The following is a 14,765-nucleotide window of genomic DNA, read 5'->3' on the forward strand; positions in this document are numbered from 1 at the left end:
GCGGCGAGGGAGAGGCGGCCCTTACCTTGCAGGCGAGGAAATGGGAAGCTGGAGGGGCGTCCGGGCGAGCGGGTGACCTGCCAAACTGTCGTGTGGAGACGTTCCTCACACGGGGCACCAGTTGCGGTCGGGGTTACTGCTTCTAGGGGGAGTGGCGGCCGGTAGCCGAGCCCTCAGCTCTCGGGGCTGCTTAAAGGGTACCGGCGGCGGGGGCTCTTTCCCGGAGGCGAGGGCGAGGCGGAGGACGTGGCCAAGGTCCTCGGCGAGAGGCGTGCAAGGTGTGGAGGGCGGCGATAAGGACAAAAAACACTCTTCATCCAGTAGGAGTAGGCGCCAAAGAGATTTATTCAGGGGTGATTACAGGTTATATAGGCTGGTAAGAGGGGCAGGGCTGGAAAGGAGGTGAAGCAGCCTTAAATGGCAATATTGAAGGGAGAGGGGCTAGGATTGGTTCTGAGAGGACGCAGGAGCCGTTGCAGCGGGCGGGGGTTGTTCTGGCCACGGTGCATGCGCGCTGGCGGTGGCAGGAGTGGCCTTGGCACCAGGGAGTGAGTGGGTAAGATAAGGAAGTGGGGAAAGGGCAGTTGGGAGAAAGGCGGTTTCCTCCGGCAAGCCTCCCCTGCCAGTGGCATTTTGGGTGAGGAAAAGGGAGCTGCCCTGACCTCGCTCCTCAGGCTCGGGGGGGCTGCAGAGGGCACTCACGCCCGTACCTACTACCCTCCCCAGGGGGTGATCAGGTCCCCTGGCCCAGGCCTGGCAAGCCGAGGCACAAGCTCAGTCCCCGCACACCCTCCTAGCTCCGGGACAATCAGCCATGGGTGTATTCAAGGCCACTGTCCACAGCCAATATTGTGGCATTTGAGGGGTGCTGCAGGAAAGACTCCCTGTCACACTGGATTTCTTGGCACGGCTCTGTGCTGTGGGTTCAGCCCCAGACAGGAGTGCCTCTACACGCAGGGGAGATGGCTCCAAGTTGTGTGTTTTTTTTTTTCTCCTTTTTAGCCTATAATTCTTGACTGGTGTGAAGAGATATGGCTGTGTTCCCCCAGGCTCTGAGGTCTGGTTCTGAATGGAAAGTCCCCACCCCTTTCCTCTTGGAGAAGATAGATCCCCTAGGGGGAGGTCATTAGCATTTCAGTGGTCTCTTTCTCTGCTTGTGCTATCTCCACCCTTCTCTGAGTCACAGCACTGGGAACTGAAAATGGCTGGGGCTTTCTCCACTGAGCCCAAAAGGAAACAGATAGTCCCCTTCAGACCTAGTCCAAGGTGACCCTCTGGCTCTCCCAGGTCAGTTGTCACCCAAAGCCTCTGTCTATTTTTTGGGGATTCATACCTGTAGTGAGCAGTTCACACTCGCTACTTAAAACCCCAGTTGGAGGTCAGTTGAGCTATATTCACTTGCTGGGAGAGAGCTTCTCTCTGGCACCACGAGGCTTTGCAGCTTGGGCTATGGGGGAGGGGGTCTCACTACTTGGATCCACAGGTTTTACTTACAGATTTTATGCTGTGATCTTGGGCATTTCTCCCAATTCAGGTTGGTGTATGGTGAGTGGATGGTCTTGTTTGCCCCCCACAGTTATCTGGATCATTCACTAGTTGTTTCTGTTTTTTTCAGTTGTTCCAGGGGGATTACTTAGCTTCCACTCCTCTCTATGCCACCATCTTCCCTCTCCTGGGCATGTATTTTAAACCACTACCAAGGCAATGCAAAGATTTGATCTAGAGCAAGACAGACCAAATGACCATTCTTCAAGAATTTATGATACAGTGTGCAAGGTGAATCATACTAACTGACTGAATCCTCACAATGACCCTCACCAGATTCAACTGCAATACTAAAGTGCATTGTGTTGGATACTGTGCTGCATATGCTTCTGTGGGTTCCTAGATTAAAATTTTTATTTCTCTGTTATTTACAAGATGGGACATAAAGAGAGTTCACAGTCATAGATTCATCCTGCAAGCTGCATCATAGGTTCTTGAAGCATGGTCATTTGGCCTGTCCTGCTCTAATGCACATCACAGCACTGCATTGGTGGTGGTTTAACATACAGGCACAAGTTGTTAGATACTTCGTCCACAAGAAGGTGAATTCCCCTTACTTTGAGTCATGGTTGAACTTTGAAATACCCTCTGCACAAGTAGTGAAATGAGAAAATAAGTACATTAATTATAAATTTAAGGAATTCTTTCTGGTGAAACTTTCTGTATTTTGTCTTTTGTTTCCTCTAGCAATTGCCTTCATCTCACTATGCAAAAATACTTTTTGTGATTGGGGGATGTTCTAGTTTGCTAATGCTGTGGAATGCAAAACACCAGAGATGGATTGGCTTTTATAAAAAGGGGGTTTATTTCGCTACACAGCTACAGTCTTAAGGCCATAAAGTGTCCAAGGTAACACATCAATAATCGGGTACCTTCACTGGAGGATGGCAAATGGCGTCCGGAAAACCTCTGTTAGCTGGGAAGGCACGTGGCTGGCGTCTGCTCCAAAGTTCTGGTTTCAAAATGGCTTTCTCCCAGGACGTTCCTCTCTAGCAAGCTTGCTCCTCTTCAAAATGTCACTCACAGCTGTACTCTGTTCCGTCTCTTTGAGTCAGCATGTTTTATATGGCTCCACTGATCAAGGCCCACCCTGAATGGGTGGGGTCACACCTCCATAGGAGTATCCCACCGAAGTCACCTCCCACAGCTGGGTGGGGTCACATTCCAAGCAAATCTAACCAGCACCAAAACGTCTGTCCCACAAGACCACAAAGATAATGGCATTTGGGGGACACAATACATTCAAACTGGCACAGGGGACTACCTGGAAGTAATTATAGGTGAGTGGAGGGAATGATTCTTACTCTTAGCACATTCCACCCAATTCACAACTCCTAGTCTCAGCCTAATTCCATCTCTCATATATTTTACATTCATCAAACAACAAATGTGTGATGAAAGTACCAGGATTGAAAATGCCACTCCTTTTCTTTCTCCTTATAGTAAAGACATCAAGGCAACTGAGTCCCTTGTAAAAGCCCATAGAGCAATCTGCCAACTTATAGTTTGATCTGAGCTGAGGGAACTGGAGGATGTGATGAGTCAATGTATAAGAAAATAAATCATAATACACAAGTGAGGGCTTAATTGCCTCTGCACATTTTTGGTGCAAAGTTGAATTATTATTTCTTACTCAAGGGCAATTAGAATTCATTCTAATATTATAATATACATAGATTTTATAATGTCTCTCATTACATTGCAGCTATACCAAATCATTCTCATTTTCTCTATAATATACACATTTCAAAGTGTTTTAAACATTCTTTCATTGTTGGTCACCATAATCCTTTGTCTCAAGTAAGGCAATCATTTTTCCTATCCAACTCTGCCCAATGATAGCCTTGGTCATCTGACCTGATCAAACAACAAAATTAGGGTTACTAATGGAATCACATATTTCCTCCAAATCTTTTCTTTCTCTGCCTAAGATGGGATCACTTTCATATGTCTGCAGCACAAAAATCTTGACTTCTATGAATTATTCTATTTTTAGAAAGATAGGGGAAAACAGCATGTCCTTTACTCATTGTATTTGGTACATTCTGTAATTTGTGCTGAGGATGAATATAAATTTTCATGGTAGAAAGATTACAAGAGCTGTTAAACAATATCAAGTTCCTCACAGATCAAAGGTGATATCTCCAGCAACTTAAAGGTTCTGGTTAATGATTCTAGTCCTATCAAAACAGTAGGTAAGAGAGACTTTACCCAAAATAAGATTTTGTATTTAGAGACACCTTTGGAAGACTGGATTCTGAAACTGTGAATGTTTTCCAGCCACTAAATTATAAACTTCAAAAGAACAAGGACAAATTCTTGCTGTGTATTCTGCTGGAAGTATTTCCCTTCTCAGAACCAGGACCTCTATATCTATATAACCCAGGGTCAAGGCAATGAAAAGCACAAATTTCCCAGGTGTGTCAGTTGGCATGATAAGTGGAAACATTCATATTTTTACTCCTTACTTCCCGTTTATATATTGTATCTAACAGAGACATGAAACTATGCAATGATTTCTGATTTACAGTGTATACTTCATCCTGGAGGTTGGTGACCCATCTCTGTGGGGAAGGATTTTTAGGTTGGTGCCACAGTTGTGCTTTCAAGATGTTGTTCCAATGCTCTACTGGGTTGGCAGCTTCTGGGAGGTAGATTGTTTGACAAGACCAGAAAATACTATGGTCATGTACTATGCCACATCTTTGCAGTAAAGTGGGGTCCTCAGTCAAATGCAATGTTATATTGTATCCTACATTAGTGGATCAATAACCTGCTAGCCTGTAAATAGTGGTGTTGTCTGGGGTTCTAATGTCATATTGTCTCAAAAGACTCCTGTATAAAAAATTAATTGTGATGTGAATCATTGTTATGGATAATATTTTTCTTAGTAATGAACTTCAGTATTATTGAGGAGGGAGTGCTACTGAAGGTTGGAAAATAACCTTCAGGAAACATTCCACTGGGTGGAGATGAAAATTGCAGTTTGGCTCTATCCTAGGGAAACAGGAGTGGGCAGAGGCTATGATATAAAGCTTTTTTATGTAATTTTAGATAACAGGAATAATCAGTGTAAATTATCCTTGTTTTATTCCATGATTCTAATTTGAGAAAATATTTTGATCAGACTTATCATCTTGGAGGGAAGGAGGTAGATTAGGATTGTTTTCAGGCCTGAGTTATACTATACTATGATATTATAAATATATTGTATATTATATAACCCTAAAACTGATGAGGTGGACATGGACCAGGTGACGGGCACACAGTACATATTCAGACTTGCCCATGTGCACAATTCCTTCTGCTTGTGTACAGAAGGTTGGATTTTAGAGGGTTTCATGTAGATTCCCAAAAGTTTTATCTGATCCTCGTTCACTCAGAGTTTACAATTAAGAGTTTTCTGCCCCCAGGTGAAGATTTGTGTCTAGAAGCTTGATTTTCTTATATTCCCTCCTTGGTCACTAACAAGGGGCCTGGCAGCACTTGGCCCTGGGCCTTTACTTATTTCAATTGATTGTTAATTAGGACCACAGTTCTGAGTCTAAAACAGAGATAAAGAATGGGAGAAGAATTGCATATTGGATTGGGTTAATGTATCAAGAGCAGTAGATTCTCCCTCACCATACCAAATTGCTACCCCTTATCCTATTTTCAGTAAGTTATAGGAAACAATAGAGAGCTGTTAGGAAGTTAGACAGACAAAGGAGAGAAATTGTTACTTAAACTAGCCATATACATTTATTTTATCATACTGGTTTCCACTTTTTTTGCTGAAACAATATATTCTCAGAGGAATCCAAATGTACAGGAAAGTAAGGGAAGGAATTATGAACTGTGAATCATTGTGACTATGCCAGAAAATAAGTAGTAGTTTGTAGTTTTGTGAACAGTAATGTCTAAGTTAAAGCAAACATGAAAATTCAGAAAAGTAACAATGGACAACTGAAAGGTAATCTGTGGAGTTTGTTATACTGCATATTTAAAGGAATTTTCCTGAGATATAAACTATTAGGATCTTCTCCTTCATGGACTCATGAACATTGTGCTGTATAGAAAGAACAGGACAGGTGAAAAATCTAAAAATATAACTACTTTGAATTCATTAAGTTGGATTTCAAATTTGGGTCCTGGTGGAAGTCAGATGTGATCAGTGGGAAACCAAGGTCATAATGCCTTGCAGAAACATAGTTAATGTTACTCAGGTCCCAGAGAGAGAGGTGTGATATGAGGGAGTCAAAGGGAAACACAGTGGGCTAAGGTGGCTCAACCAGTGAAGGGAGCACACAGGGAGAACAAGGGGGACCTGTCAGTTTGTACCTTTATTGTAGCCCATGGATGGAGGTTAGTAGATTTCCCATGGGAGTCAGGAATTGGTCAGTTTAAAGCAAATGTGCAGGGAGCAGGAAAGGGATGGGGGTCAGAGGATGGCAGAGATGGTTAACTTATTAGAGACCAGCTGTGGGTTTCGGGTGAGATGTGCTGGTGGTGTGGGTGGTAGCTGCAGATGTGGTTTTGGGCTGTGGGGGAGTTTATTCCCCAGGGCTGGAAAGCTGCTTATTAACTAGGCCAAAGGTTAGTGTTGAGGCAAGCAGCTTAACCAATGTAAGATGAATGCTGAGGCAGCACCCAAAAAAAAAATGTTGATAGTTAACAATAGCACTGGAAAGATGAATTACACAATGTTTCCAAGACTCTGGTTTCTTTTTGTATCAAATTGTGTCACAGAGCAAGAAAGTTGCAAATCCAGAGATTCCCCCCATCCCCACCAAAAAAAAAGTACCCAGAACCACTTCACTAGACTGATGCACTTTATTAAATCTGCTGAACTACAGGATCAGATGAACACATCTTTAGAACATACTTCAGGCAACCATATACATTCCTCTTAATGCTGGTCCTTATGCCACTACATGCGTTCATACTCAACACATTTGAAATGTGTGAAACACTGTGCATTCTCGGAACCGCACCTCAGAGCACCATTTGTGAACCTAAGCCTAGTTGCCTTTCAGTGGTAGCTTTGATATGGGGAGGTAGATGATGAAAATGAATAGGATCAAATTAGCATTCTCCAATTTGATTGATAAAGATCAATATGAAGAGATTATATCCTCCTATACTACCTGGTGGAAAACACTCTGCTAGAATGCTGGAAGGAAGTCACCTCATGTGGATGGTAACATGTCAGTTACACTCTCAGGAACAAGTTCATGGATTTTGTTTTGCCACTGACAAGTGATAAGGACATATACCTTCCTGTAAAATGATTCATATTCACAATTTGGCATTGTGTTTCCTTTTTTTAATTTACAATATGGTCCCTCTATTAATTTCCTGCTCCTGTGACATCTTCTAATTCCATTCTTACATTTCACAAATGTACTGTAACAGAGATCTTGTATCTCTTCATATTTTGTTTTGAAGAAGTAGTGTTCTACAAAACATTTGAGACCTTTGTGGATATTTTTAAACTTGATCTCATCACTACAATATGTGGAATCTGTGAGAGGTCTTTCAGGTTCAAGAATGATCTTTATGAATTTTTCTTTGGTAGGTGCTCTGGTAGGACCCGTATCATGAAATTCATCCACATATTCTTCAAATTCTTCTGTTAAATCATCTGATAAAAAGAATCTGTCATCCACTTGTAGAAAGCACAGTGGTGGCAGCAGCAGTAGCAGCAGAGGCAGTGAGTGTGTGCTGAGCAGAGACCGCATCATCTCTCCTGTGAGGAATAAAAGAGATAAGTAGGGGGTGGCTCTAAGATAGTGGCATAGAGAAGAGTGGAAGCTAGTTAATCCCCCAGCACAACTAATAAACAACCAGGAACAACTAGTAAATAATCTGGAATAACTGCAGGGGGACAAATATGACTGTCCACTCAGCATACATCAACCTGAATTGGGAGGAATGCCTGAGATTGCAGCATAAAATCTGTAAGTAAAAACTGTGGATCCAAGCCAGGAGCCCCCTCCCCCCATGGCCCAAGCTGCAAAGCCTTCTGTTGCTACAGAGCAGCACTCTCCAAGCAAGTGAATACAGCACAGCTGAGCTCCAATGGAGTTTTAATTAACAAATGTGGACTGCTTGATACAAGCTATGAGTCCCCAACAAGCAGACAGAGGCACTGTGTGATGACTTACCTTGGAGAGCCAGAAGGTGGCTGCAGACTGGCCCTGAAGGGGACTTTCTGTCCCTGTTTTGGCTCAGTGGAGAAAGTCTCAGTCATTTTCAGTTCCCAGCGCTCTGACCCAGACAAAGGTGGAGATAGCACAGGCAGAGAGAGAGACCATTCAAATGCTAATGCCCCTCCCTAGGGGGTCTATCTTCCCTAAGAGGAAAGAGGTGGGGCCCAGCTCTATTACCCACTTTCCATTCAGAAGCAGACCCCAGAGCCTGGGGGAAAACAGTCATGGGCCACACCTCCTTACACCAGTCTGGAGTTACAGTCCAACAGGCACAACCTGCTGGGCAGAAAAGCAGAGTGACTTGAGGCCTCACAGGGTGTACCAATTTTCTAAGACATAGTCTCAGGGAAACTGGATCCTGAATATTTCTTCCTTCTGGGACCTGAGCCCATTTTGGTCTGGGAAAACCTGATTGGGGTAACCAAGGCAACCATGCCTAGACAACAGAAAACTACAACCTATACTAGGAAAAATGAAGTTATGGCCCAGTCAAAGGAACAAATTTACACTTCAACTGAGATACAAGAATGGAAACAACTAATAATAAATCAGTTCAAAAAGATTAGGGTATGGCAAAAGAGATGTACTGTATAATGAAAACACTGGGCATAATAAGGTAGAAATTGAAAGTTCAAAAAACCAACTGGCAGAATCTATGGAAACAAAAGGCACAACACAAGAGATGAAAGACACAATGGAGACATACTACAGCAGATCTTGAGAGGCAGAAGAAGACGCTCAGAAACTGGAGAACAAGGAAACTGAAAGCCTACACACAAAAGAACACATAGAGAAAAGAATGGAAAAATACAGCACCATCTCTGGGAACTTAAGGATAAAATGAAAAGTAGGAATGTAGGTGTGTTCCATAAGGAGAAGAGAAGGGAAAGGGGCAGAAGAAATAATGGAGGAAATAATCAATGAAATTTCCCATCTCTTATGAAAGACATAAATTTATAGATCCAAGAAGCACATGGATCCAAGAAGCACAGCATACCCCAAAAAGAATATATCTGGATAGGCCTATGCCAAGACACTTAATAAACAGAATATCAAATGTCAAAGATAAAGAGAGAATCTTGAAAGCAGCAAGAGAAAAATGATCCATCACATACAAAGAAATCTTGATAAGACTATGTGCAGATTTCTTAATAGAAACCATGGAGGAAAGAAGGAAGTGGGTGATATATTTAAGATACTGAAAGAGAAAAACCACCAACCAAGAATCCTATATCTGGCAAAACTATCCTTCAAATATGAGGGAGAGCTTAAAATATTCTCTGACAGACAGATAATGACAGAGTTTGTGAACAAGATACCTGCTCTACAGGCAACACTAAAGGAAGTACTGCAGACAGATAGGAAAAGACAGGAGTGAGAGATTTGGAAAGCAATTTGGGGAGCTAGTAGCACAACATTGTAAGTACATTAAACAAGATGACTGTGAATATGGTTGAAATAGGAAGGTTAAGAGCATGTGGGACACCAGAACAAACAACAGAAGATAAAGACTGGGACCGTACAACTCAGGGAAACCTAGGGTGCTCAATGATTATAATAAAAAACACAAATATGTTTTTACATGAGGTAGAACAAATGAATGTCACCTTTGCAAGGTGTTAAAAATAGGGTGGGATTGGGGGGAAAATACAATCAATGCAAACTAGAGACTATAATTAACAGAAACATTGTATTATGCTTCCAGAAACATTGTACTATGCTTCCTTTAATATAACAAAGGCAATACACCAAAGCTAAATGCATATGAAGGGAAGGGGAATAGGGGAAGGGTGTGGGACTCCTGGCATTGATGATGTTGTCTGACTCTTTATTCTACTTTAGGTTAATGCTATCTTTCCTTTTGTTGCTTTCTAGCTGTGATGTTTTGTTTTCTTCTATTCTCTCTCTATTTTTTCTTTTTCCTTTGTCTTTCTACCTTCTTTAAGTCTTCCTCCTTCTTTGTGGAAGAAATGGAGATGTCCTTGTATAGGTAGCAGCAGTGCTGAATACATAAATACATGACTATACAGGGAACCAATGATTGTTTACTTAGGATGGAATGTATGATGTGTGAACAAAAATGTCTTAAAAAACATGAGTTGATGAAGAAAATTTGAGGGCAGTATATGGAGTGAAATAAGACAGACACATAAAGACAAATATTGCAGGGTCTCACTGATATGAACTAATTATAATATGTAAACTCATAGACATGAAATATAAGTTACCAGGATATAGAATGAGGCTACAGAATGAGGAGCGGTTGCTTATTATGAGCAGGGTGTTCAGCTAGGGTGAACTTAAATGTTTGGAAATGGACAGAGGTGATGGTAGCATGTTGTGAAATAACTAACAGTGCTGAATGGTGTGTGAAGGTGGTGGAAAGGGTAAGCTCAGAGTCACGTATGTTACTAGAAGGAAAGTTGGAGGTTAAAAGATGGAAATGTATAAAACAGTGAATCTTGTGGTGGACAATGTCCATGATTAACCGTATAAATATTAGAAATCTCTCTCACAAACTAGAACAAATGTATGACACTATAACTAGAAGTTAATAATAGAGAGGCATATAGGAAAAAATATATACCTATTGTAAACTATACACTACATTTAGTAGTATTCTAACATTCTTTCATCAACAGTAACAAAGGTACTGTACCAATGCTATGAATCAGTAATGGAGGGGGGTGGTTAGGGGTATGGGAGGATTTGAGTTTCCCTTTTCTGTCTTTATTTCTTTTCTGGAGTAATGAAATTTTTCTAAAAAATTGAAAAAAAAATTAATTGTGGTGATGAATGAACAGCTGTATGACAGTACCTTGGGCAATTGATTGTACACTTTGGATCTTTGGATAGTTGTATGGTATATGAACAATCATAATAAAAGCAAAGAGATAAGCAGAACTGTTCTATTGTGATATGTACTTGCTTCTATTTCTTCTGAAGACCTTATTTCTACCAACAAATGCTTTTCTGAGCTTTAATGTTTTGAACAATTTTAAAATAACTTCAATTGCCAATTCAGAATCTATTTAACTATCTCTGAAATATTGACTAAAAAATGTCCTTACTAGGTCTATACTAAATCTTAAACTGTGGAGAAGGGAGGGAAAGGTGAAAGTAAGGAGAGGGAGAGGGGGTGATGGTGACAGGGAAAAGGAGGAGGGAAGGAATGAAGAAGGGAGCAAGGGACAGAAGAAGAGCAGAAGGGAAAGAAAGAGGTCAGGGTATCAGTGAGGAGAGAGGGAGGGAGGTAGAGAGGAGAATCATTTTCTCCCTCCATCTGGAACAAATGAAACTGCTCCCTTCTAGAGGTGTTGAGATTATACTGAAAAGAACCATAAGTGAGCCACATCCTCTCCTCATTAACAACCCACTGCCATGAAAAAAATTCCTCAACATATGACTTTATCTCTCTTCATCTCTGATGATAGATGCCCTTGGGGAAAGGGTCCATCAGAGCCCAATGAACCCCCTGCTGAACTTCTTTGTATGTATGATTTTACTCTAACTCCATTGCCTGGTATTTCTTTGTCCCTTTCACAGCCTATGCTGATTATCTTATCACTTTAGTATAGCTGTTCCACCAAGTTTCAGTCATTGACCTGCTTTTTTTTTTTTTTTTTTTTTTTTTTTTTTAAAGTTATTAATTTTTTTTTTTTAATCATCATTTTATTGAGATATATTCACATACCACGCAGTCATACAAAACAAATTGTACTTTCGATTGTTTACAGTACCATTACATAGTTGTACATTCATCACCTAAATCAATCCCTGACACCTTCATTAGCACACACACAAAAATAACAAGAATAATAATTAGAGTGAAAAAGAGCAATTGAAGTAAAAAAGAACACTGGGTACCTTTGTCTGTTTGTTTGCTTCCCCTACTTTTCTACACATCCATCCATAAACTAGACAAAGTGGAGTTTGGTCCTTATGGCATTCCCAATCCCACTGTCACCCCTCATAAGCTACATTTTTATACAACTGTCTTCGAGATTCATGGGTTCTGGGTTGTAGTTTAATAGTTTCAGGTATCCACCACCAGCTACCCCAATTCTTTAGAACCTAAAAAAGGTTGCATTGACCTGCTTTTATCATTCACTTTTTTTTCTCTTAGGTGGACTTCATGGTTTCTTCTGTGATCACATCCCCAAACTCTCCATCCATTGTGTCTATCTGCAACTATGGTGACTTCATCATTTCATAGTCATTTCAATACTTCTGTAAAGAATTCATGAGCAGAGGCGGGGCAAGATGGCAGACTGGTGAGCTGTATGTTTTAGTTACTCCTCCAGGAAAGTAGGTAAAAAGCCAGGAACTGCGTGGACTGGACACCACAGAGCAATCTGTCTTTGGGCATACTTCATACAACACTCATGAAAACGTGGAACTGCTGAGATCAGCGAAATCTGTAAGTTTTTGCGGCCAGGGGACCCGCGCCCCTCCCTGCCAGGCTCAGTCCCGGGGGAGGAGGGGCTGTCAGCTCCAGGAAGGAGAAGGGAGAATTGCAGTGGCTGCTCTTATCGGAAACTCATTCTACTGATTCAAACTCCAACCATAGATAGACTGAGGCCAGACACCAGAGACTCTGAGAGCAGCCAGCCCAGCAGAGAGGAGACGGGCATAGAAGGAAAACAACACGAGAAGCTCCAAAGTAAAAGCAGAGGATTTTTGGAGTTCTGGTGAACACAGAAAGGGGAAGGGCGGAGATCAGGCCTTGAGGCGCATATGCAAATCCCGAAGCAAGGCTGATCTCTCTGCCCTGTACACCTTTCCTTAATGGCCCTGGTTGCTTTGTCTATTAGCATTTCAATAACCCATTAGATCTCTGAGGAGGGCCGGTTTTTTTTTTTTTTTTTTTTTTTTTTTTTTTTTTTTTTTTTTTTTTTAAATCCTTTTTGCTTTTTCTAAAACAATTACTCTAAGAAGCTCAATACAGAAAGCTTCAAAGAATTGAAATTTGGGCACGTCAAGTCAAGAGCAGAACTAAGAGAGCTCTGAGACAAAAGGCAATAATCCAGTGGCTGAGAAAATTCACTAAACAACACAACTTCCCAAGAAAAGGGGGGTGTCCGCTCACAGCCACCATCCTGGTGGACAGGAAACACTCCTGCCCATCGCCAGCCCCATAGCCGAGAGCTGCCCCAGACAACCCAGTGTGACGGAAGTGCTTCAAATAACAGGCACACACCACAAAACTGGGCGTGGACATTAGCCTTCCCTGCAACCTCAGCTGAATGTCCCAGAGCTGGGAAGGGGGAGCAGTGTGAATTAACAGAGCCCCATTCAGCCATCATTTGAGCAGACTGGGAGCCTCCCAACACAGCCCAGCAGCCCAGAACTGCCTGGGGGGACGGCACTCACCTGTGACATAGCACAGTCATCCCTCAACAGAGGACCCGGGGTGCACAGCCTGGAAGAGGGGCCCACTTGCAAGTCTCAGGAGCCATACGCCAATACCAAAGACTTGTGGGTCAGTGGCAGAGACAAACTGTGGCAGGACTGAACTGAAGGATTAGACTATTGCAGTAGCTTTAAAACTCTAGGATCATCAGGGAGATTTGATTGTTAGGGCCACCCCCCCTCCCCGACTGCCCAGAAACACGCCCCACATACAGGGCAGGCAACACCAACTACACACGCAAGCTTGGGACACCAATTGGGCCCCACAAGACTCACTCCCCCACTCACCAAAAAGGCTAAGCAGGGGAGATCTGGCTTGTGGAGAACAGGTGGCTCGTGGACGCCACCTGCTGGTTAGTTAGAGAAAGGGTACTCCACGAAGCTGTAGATCTGATAAATTAGAGATAAGGACTTCAACTGGTCTACAAACCCTAAAAGAACCCTATCAAGGTCAGCAAATGCCACGAGGCCAAAAACAACAGAAAATTATAAAGCATATGAAAAAACCAGACGATATGGATAACCCAAGCCCAAGCACCCAAATCAAAAGACCAGAAGAGACACAGCACCTAGAGCAGCTACTCAAAGAACTAAAGATGAACAATGAGACCCTAGTACGGGATATGAAGGAAATCAAGAAGACCCTAGAAGAGCATAAAGAAGACATTGCAAGACTAAATAAAAAATGGATGATCTTATGGAAATTAAAGAAACTGTTGACCAAATTAAAAAGATTCTGGACACTCATAGTACAAGACTAGAGGAAGTTGAACAACGAATCAGTGACCTGGAAGATGACAGAATGGAAAATGAAAGCATAAAAGAAAGAATGGGGAAAAAAATTGAAAAACTCGAAATGGACCTCAGGGATATGATAGATAATATGAAACGTCCGAATATAAGACTCATTGGTGTCCCAGAAGGGGAAGAAAAGGGTAAAGGTCTAGGAAGAGTATTCAAAGAAATTGTTGGGGAAAACTTCCCAAATCTTCTAAACAACATAAATACACAAATCATAAATGCTCAGCGAACTCCAAATAGAATAAATCCAAAAAAACCCACTCCGAGACATATACTGATCACTCTGTCAAACATAGAAGAGAAGGAGCAAGTTCTGAAAGCAGCAAGAGAAAAGCAATTCACCACATACAAAGGAAACAGCATAAGACTAAGTAGTGACTACTCAGCAGCCACCATGGAGGCGAGAAGGCAGTGGCACGATATATTTAAAATTCTGAGAGAGAGGAATTTCCAGCCAAGAATACTTTATCCAGCAAAGCTCTCCTTCAAATTTGAGGGAGAGCTTAAATTTTTCACAGACAAAGAAATGCTGAGAGAATTTGCTAACAAGAGACCTGCCCTACTGGAGATACTAAAGGGAGCCCTACAGACAGAGAAACAAAGACAGGACAGAGAGACTTGGAGAAAGGTTCAGTACTAAAGAGATTCGGTATGGGTACAATAAAGGATATTAATAGAGAGAGGGAAAAATATGGCAAACATAATCCAAAGGATAAGATGGCCGATTCAAGAAATGCCTTCACGGTTTTAACGTTGAATGTAAATGGATTAAACTCCCCAATTAAAAGATATAGATTCGCAGAATGGATCAAAAAA

General features: G+C 41.9%; 1 protein-coding gene across 1 annotated transcript; it reads right to left on the reverse strand.

Annotated features, from left to right (window-relative positions):
• Nucleotides 1-6,713: 6,713 nt before the first annotated feature.
• On the reverse strand, nucleotides 6,714-7,268 carry RNASE9 (ribonuclease A family member 9 (inactive)). Its single transcript, XM_037835164.1, has one exon. The coding sequence runs from the start codon at nucleotides 7,266-7,268 to the stop codon at nucleotides 6,714-6,716; it is 555 nt and encodes a 184-aa protein (XP_037691092.1).
• Between the last annotated feature and the right edge of the window lie 7,497 nt (nucleotides 7,269-14,765).

This window comes from Choloepus didactylus, chromosome 4 (assembly GCF_015220235.1).
Source record: "Choloepus didactylus isolate mChoDid1 chromosome 4, mChoDid1.pri, whole genome shotgun sequence".
Lineage (NCBI taxonomy): Eukaryota > Metazoa > Chordata > Mammalia > Pilosa > Megalonychidae > Choloepus > Choloepus didactylus.

Coding starts and splice junctions, on each gene's coding strand:
- RNASE9 (XM_037835164.1), bottom strand. CDS start 7,268: ATGATGCGGTCTCTGCTCAGCACACACTCACTGCCTCTGCTGCTACTG.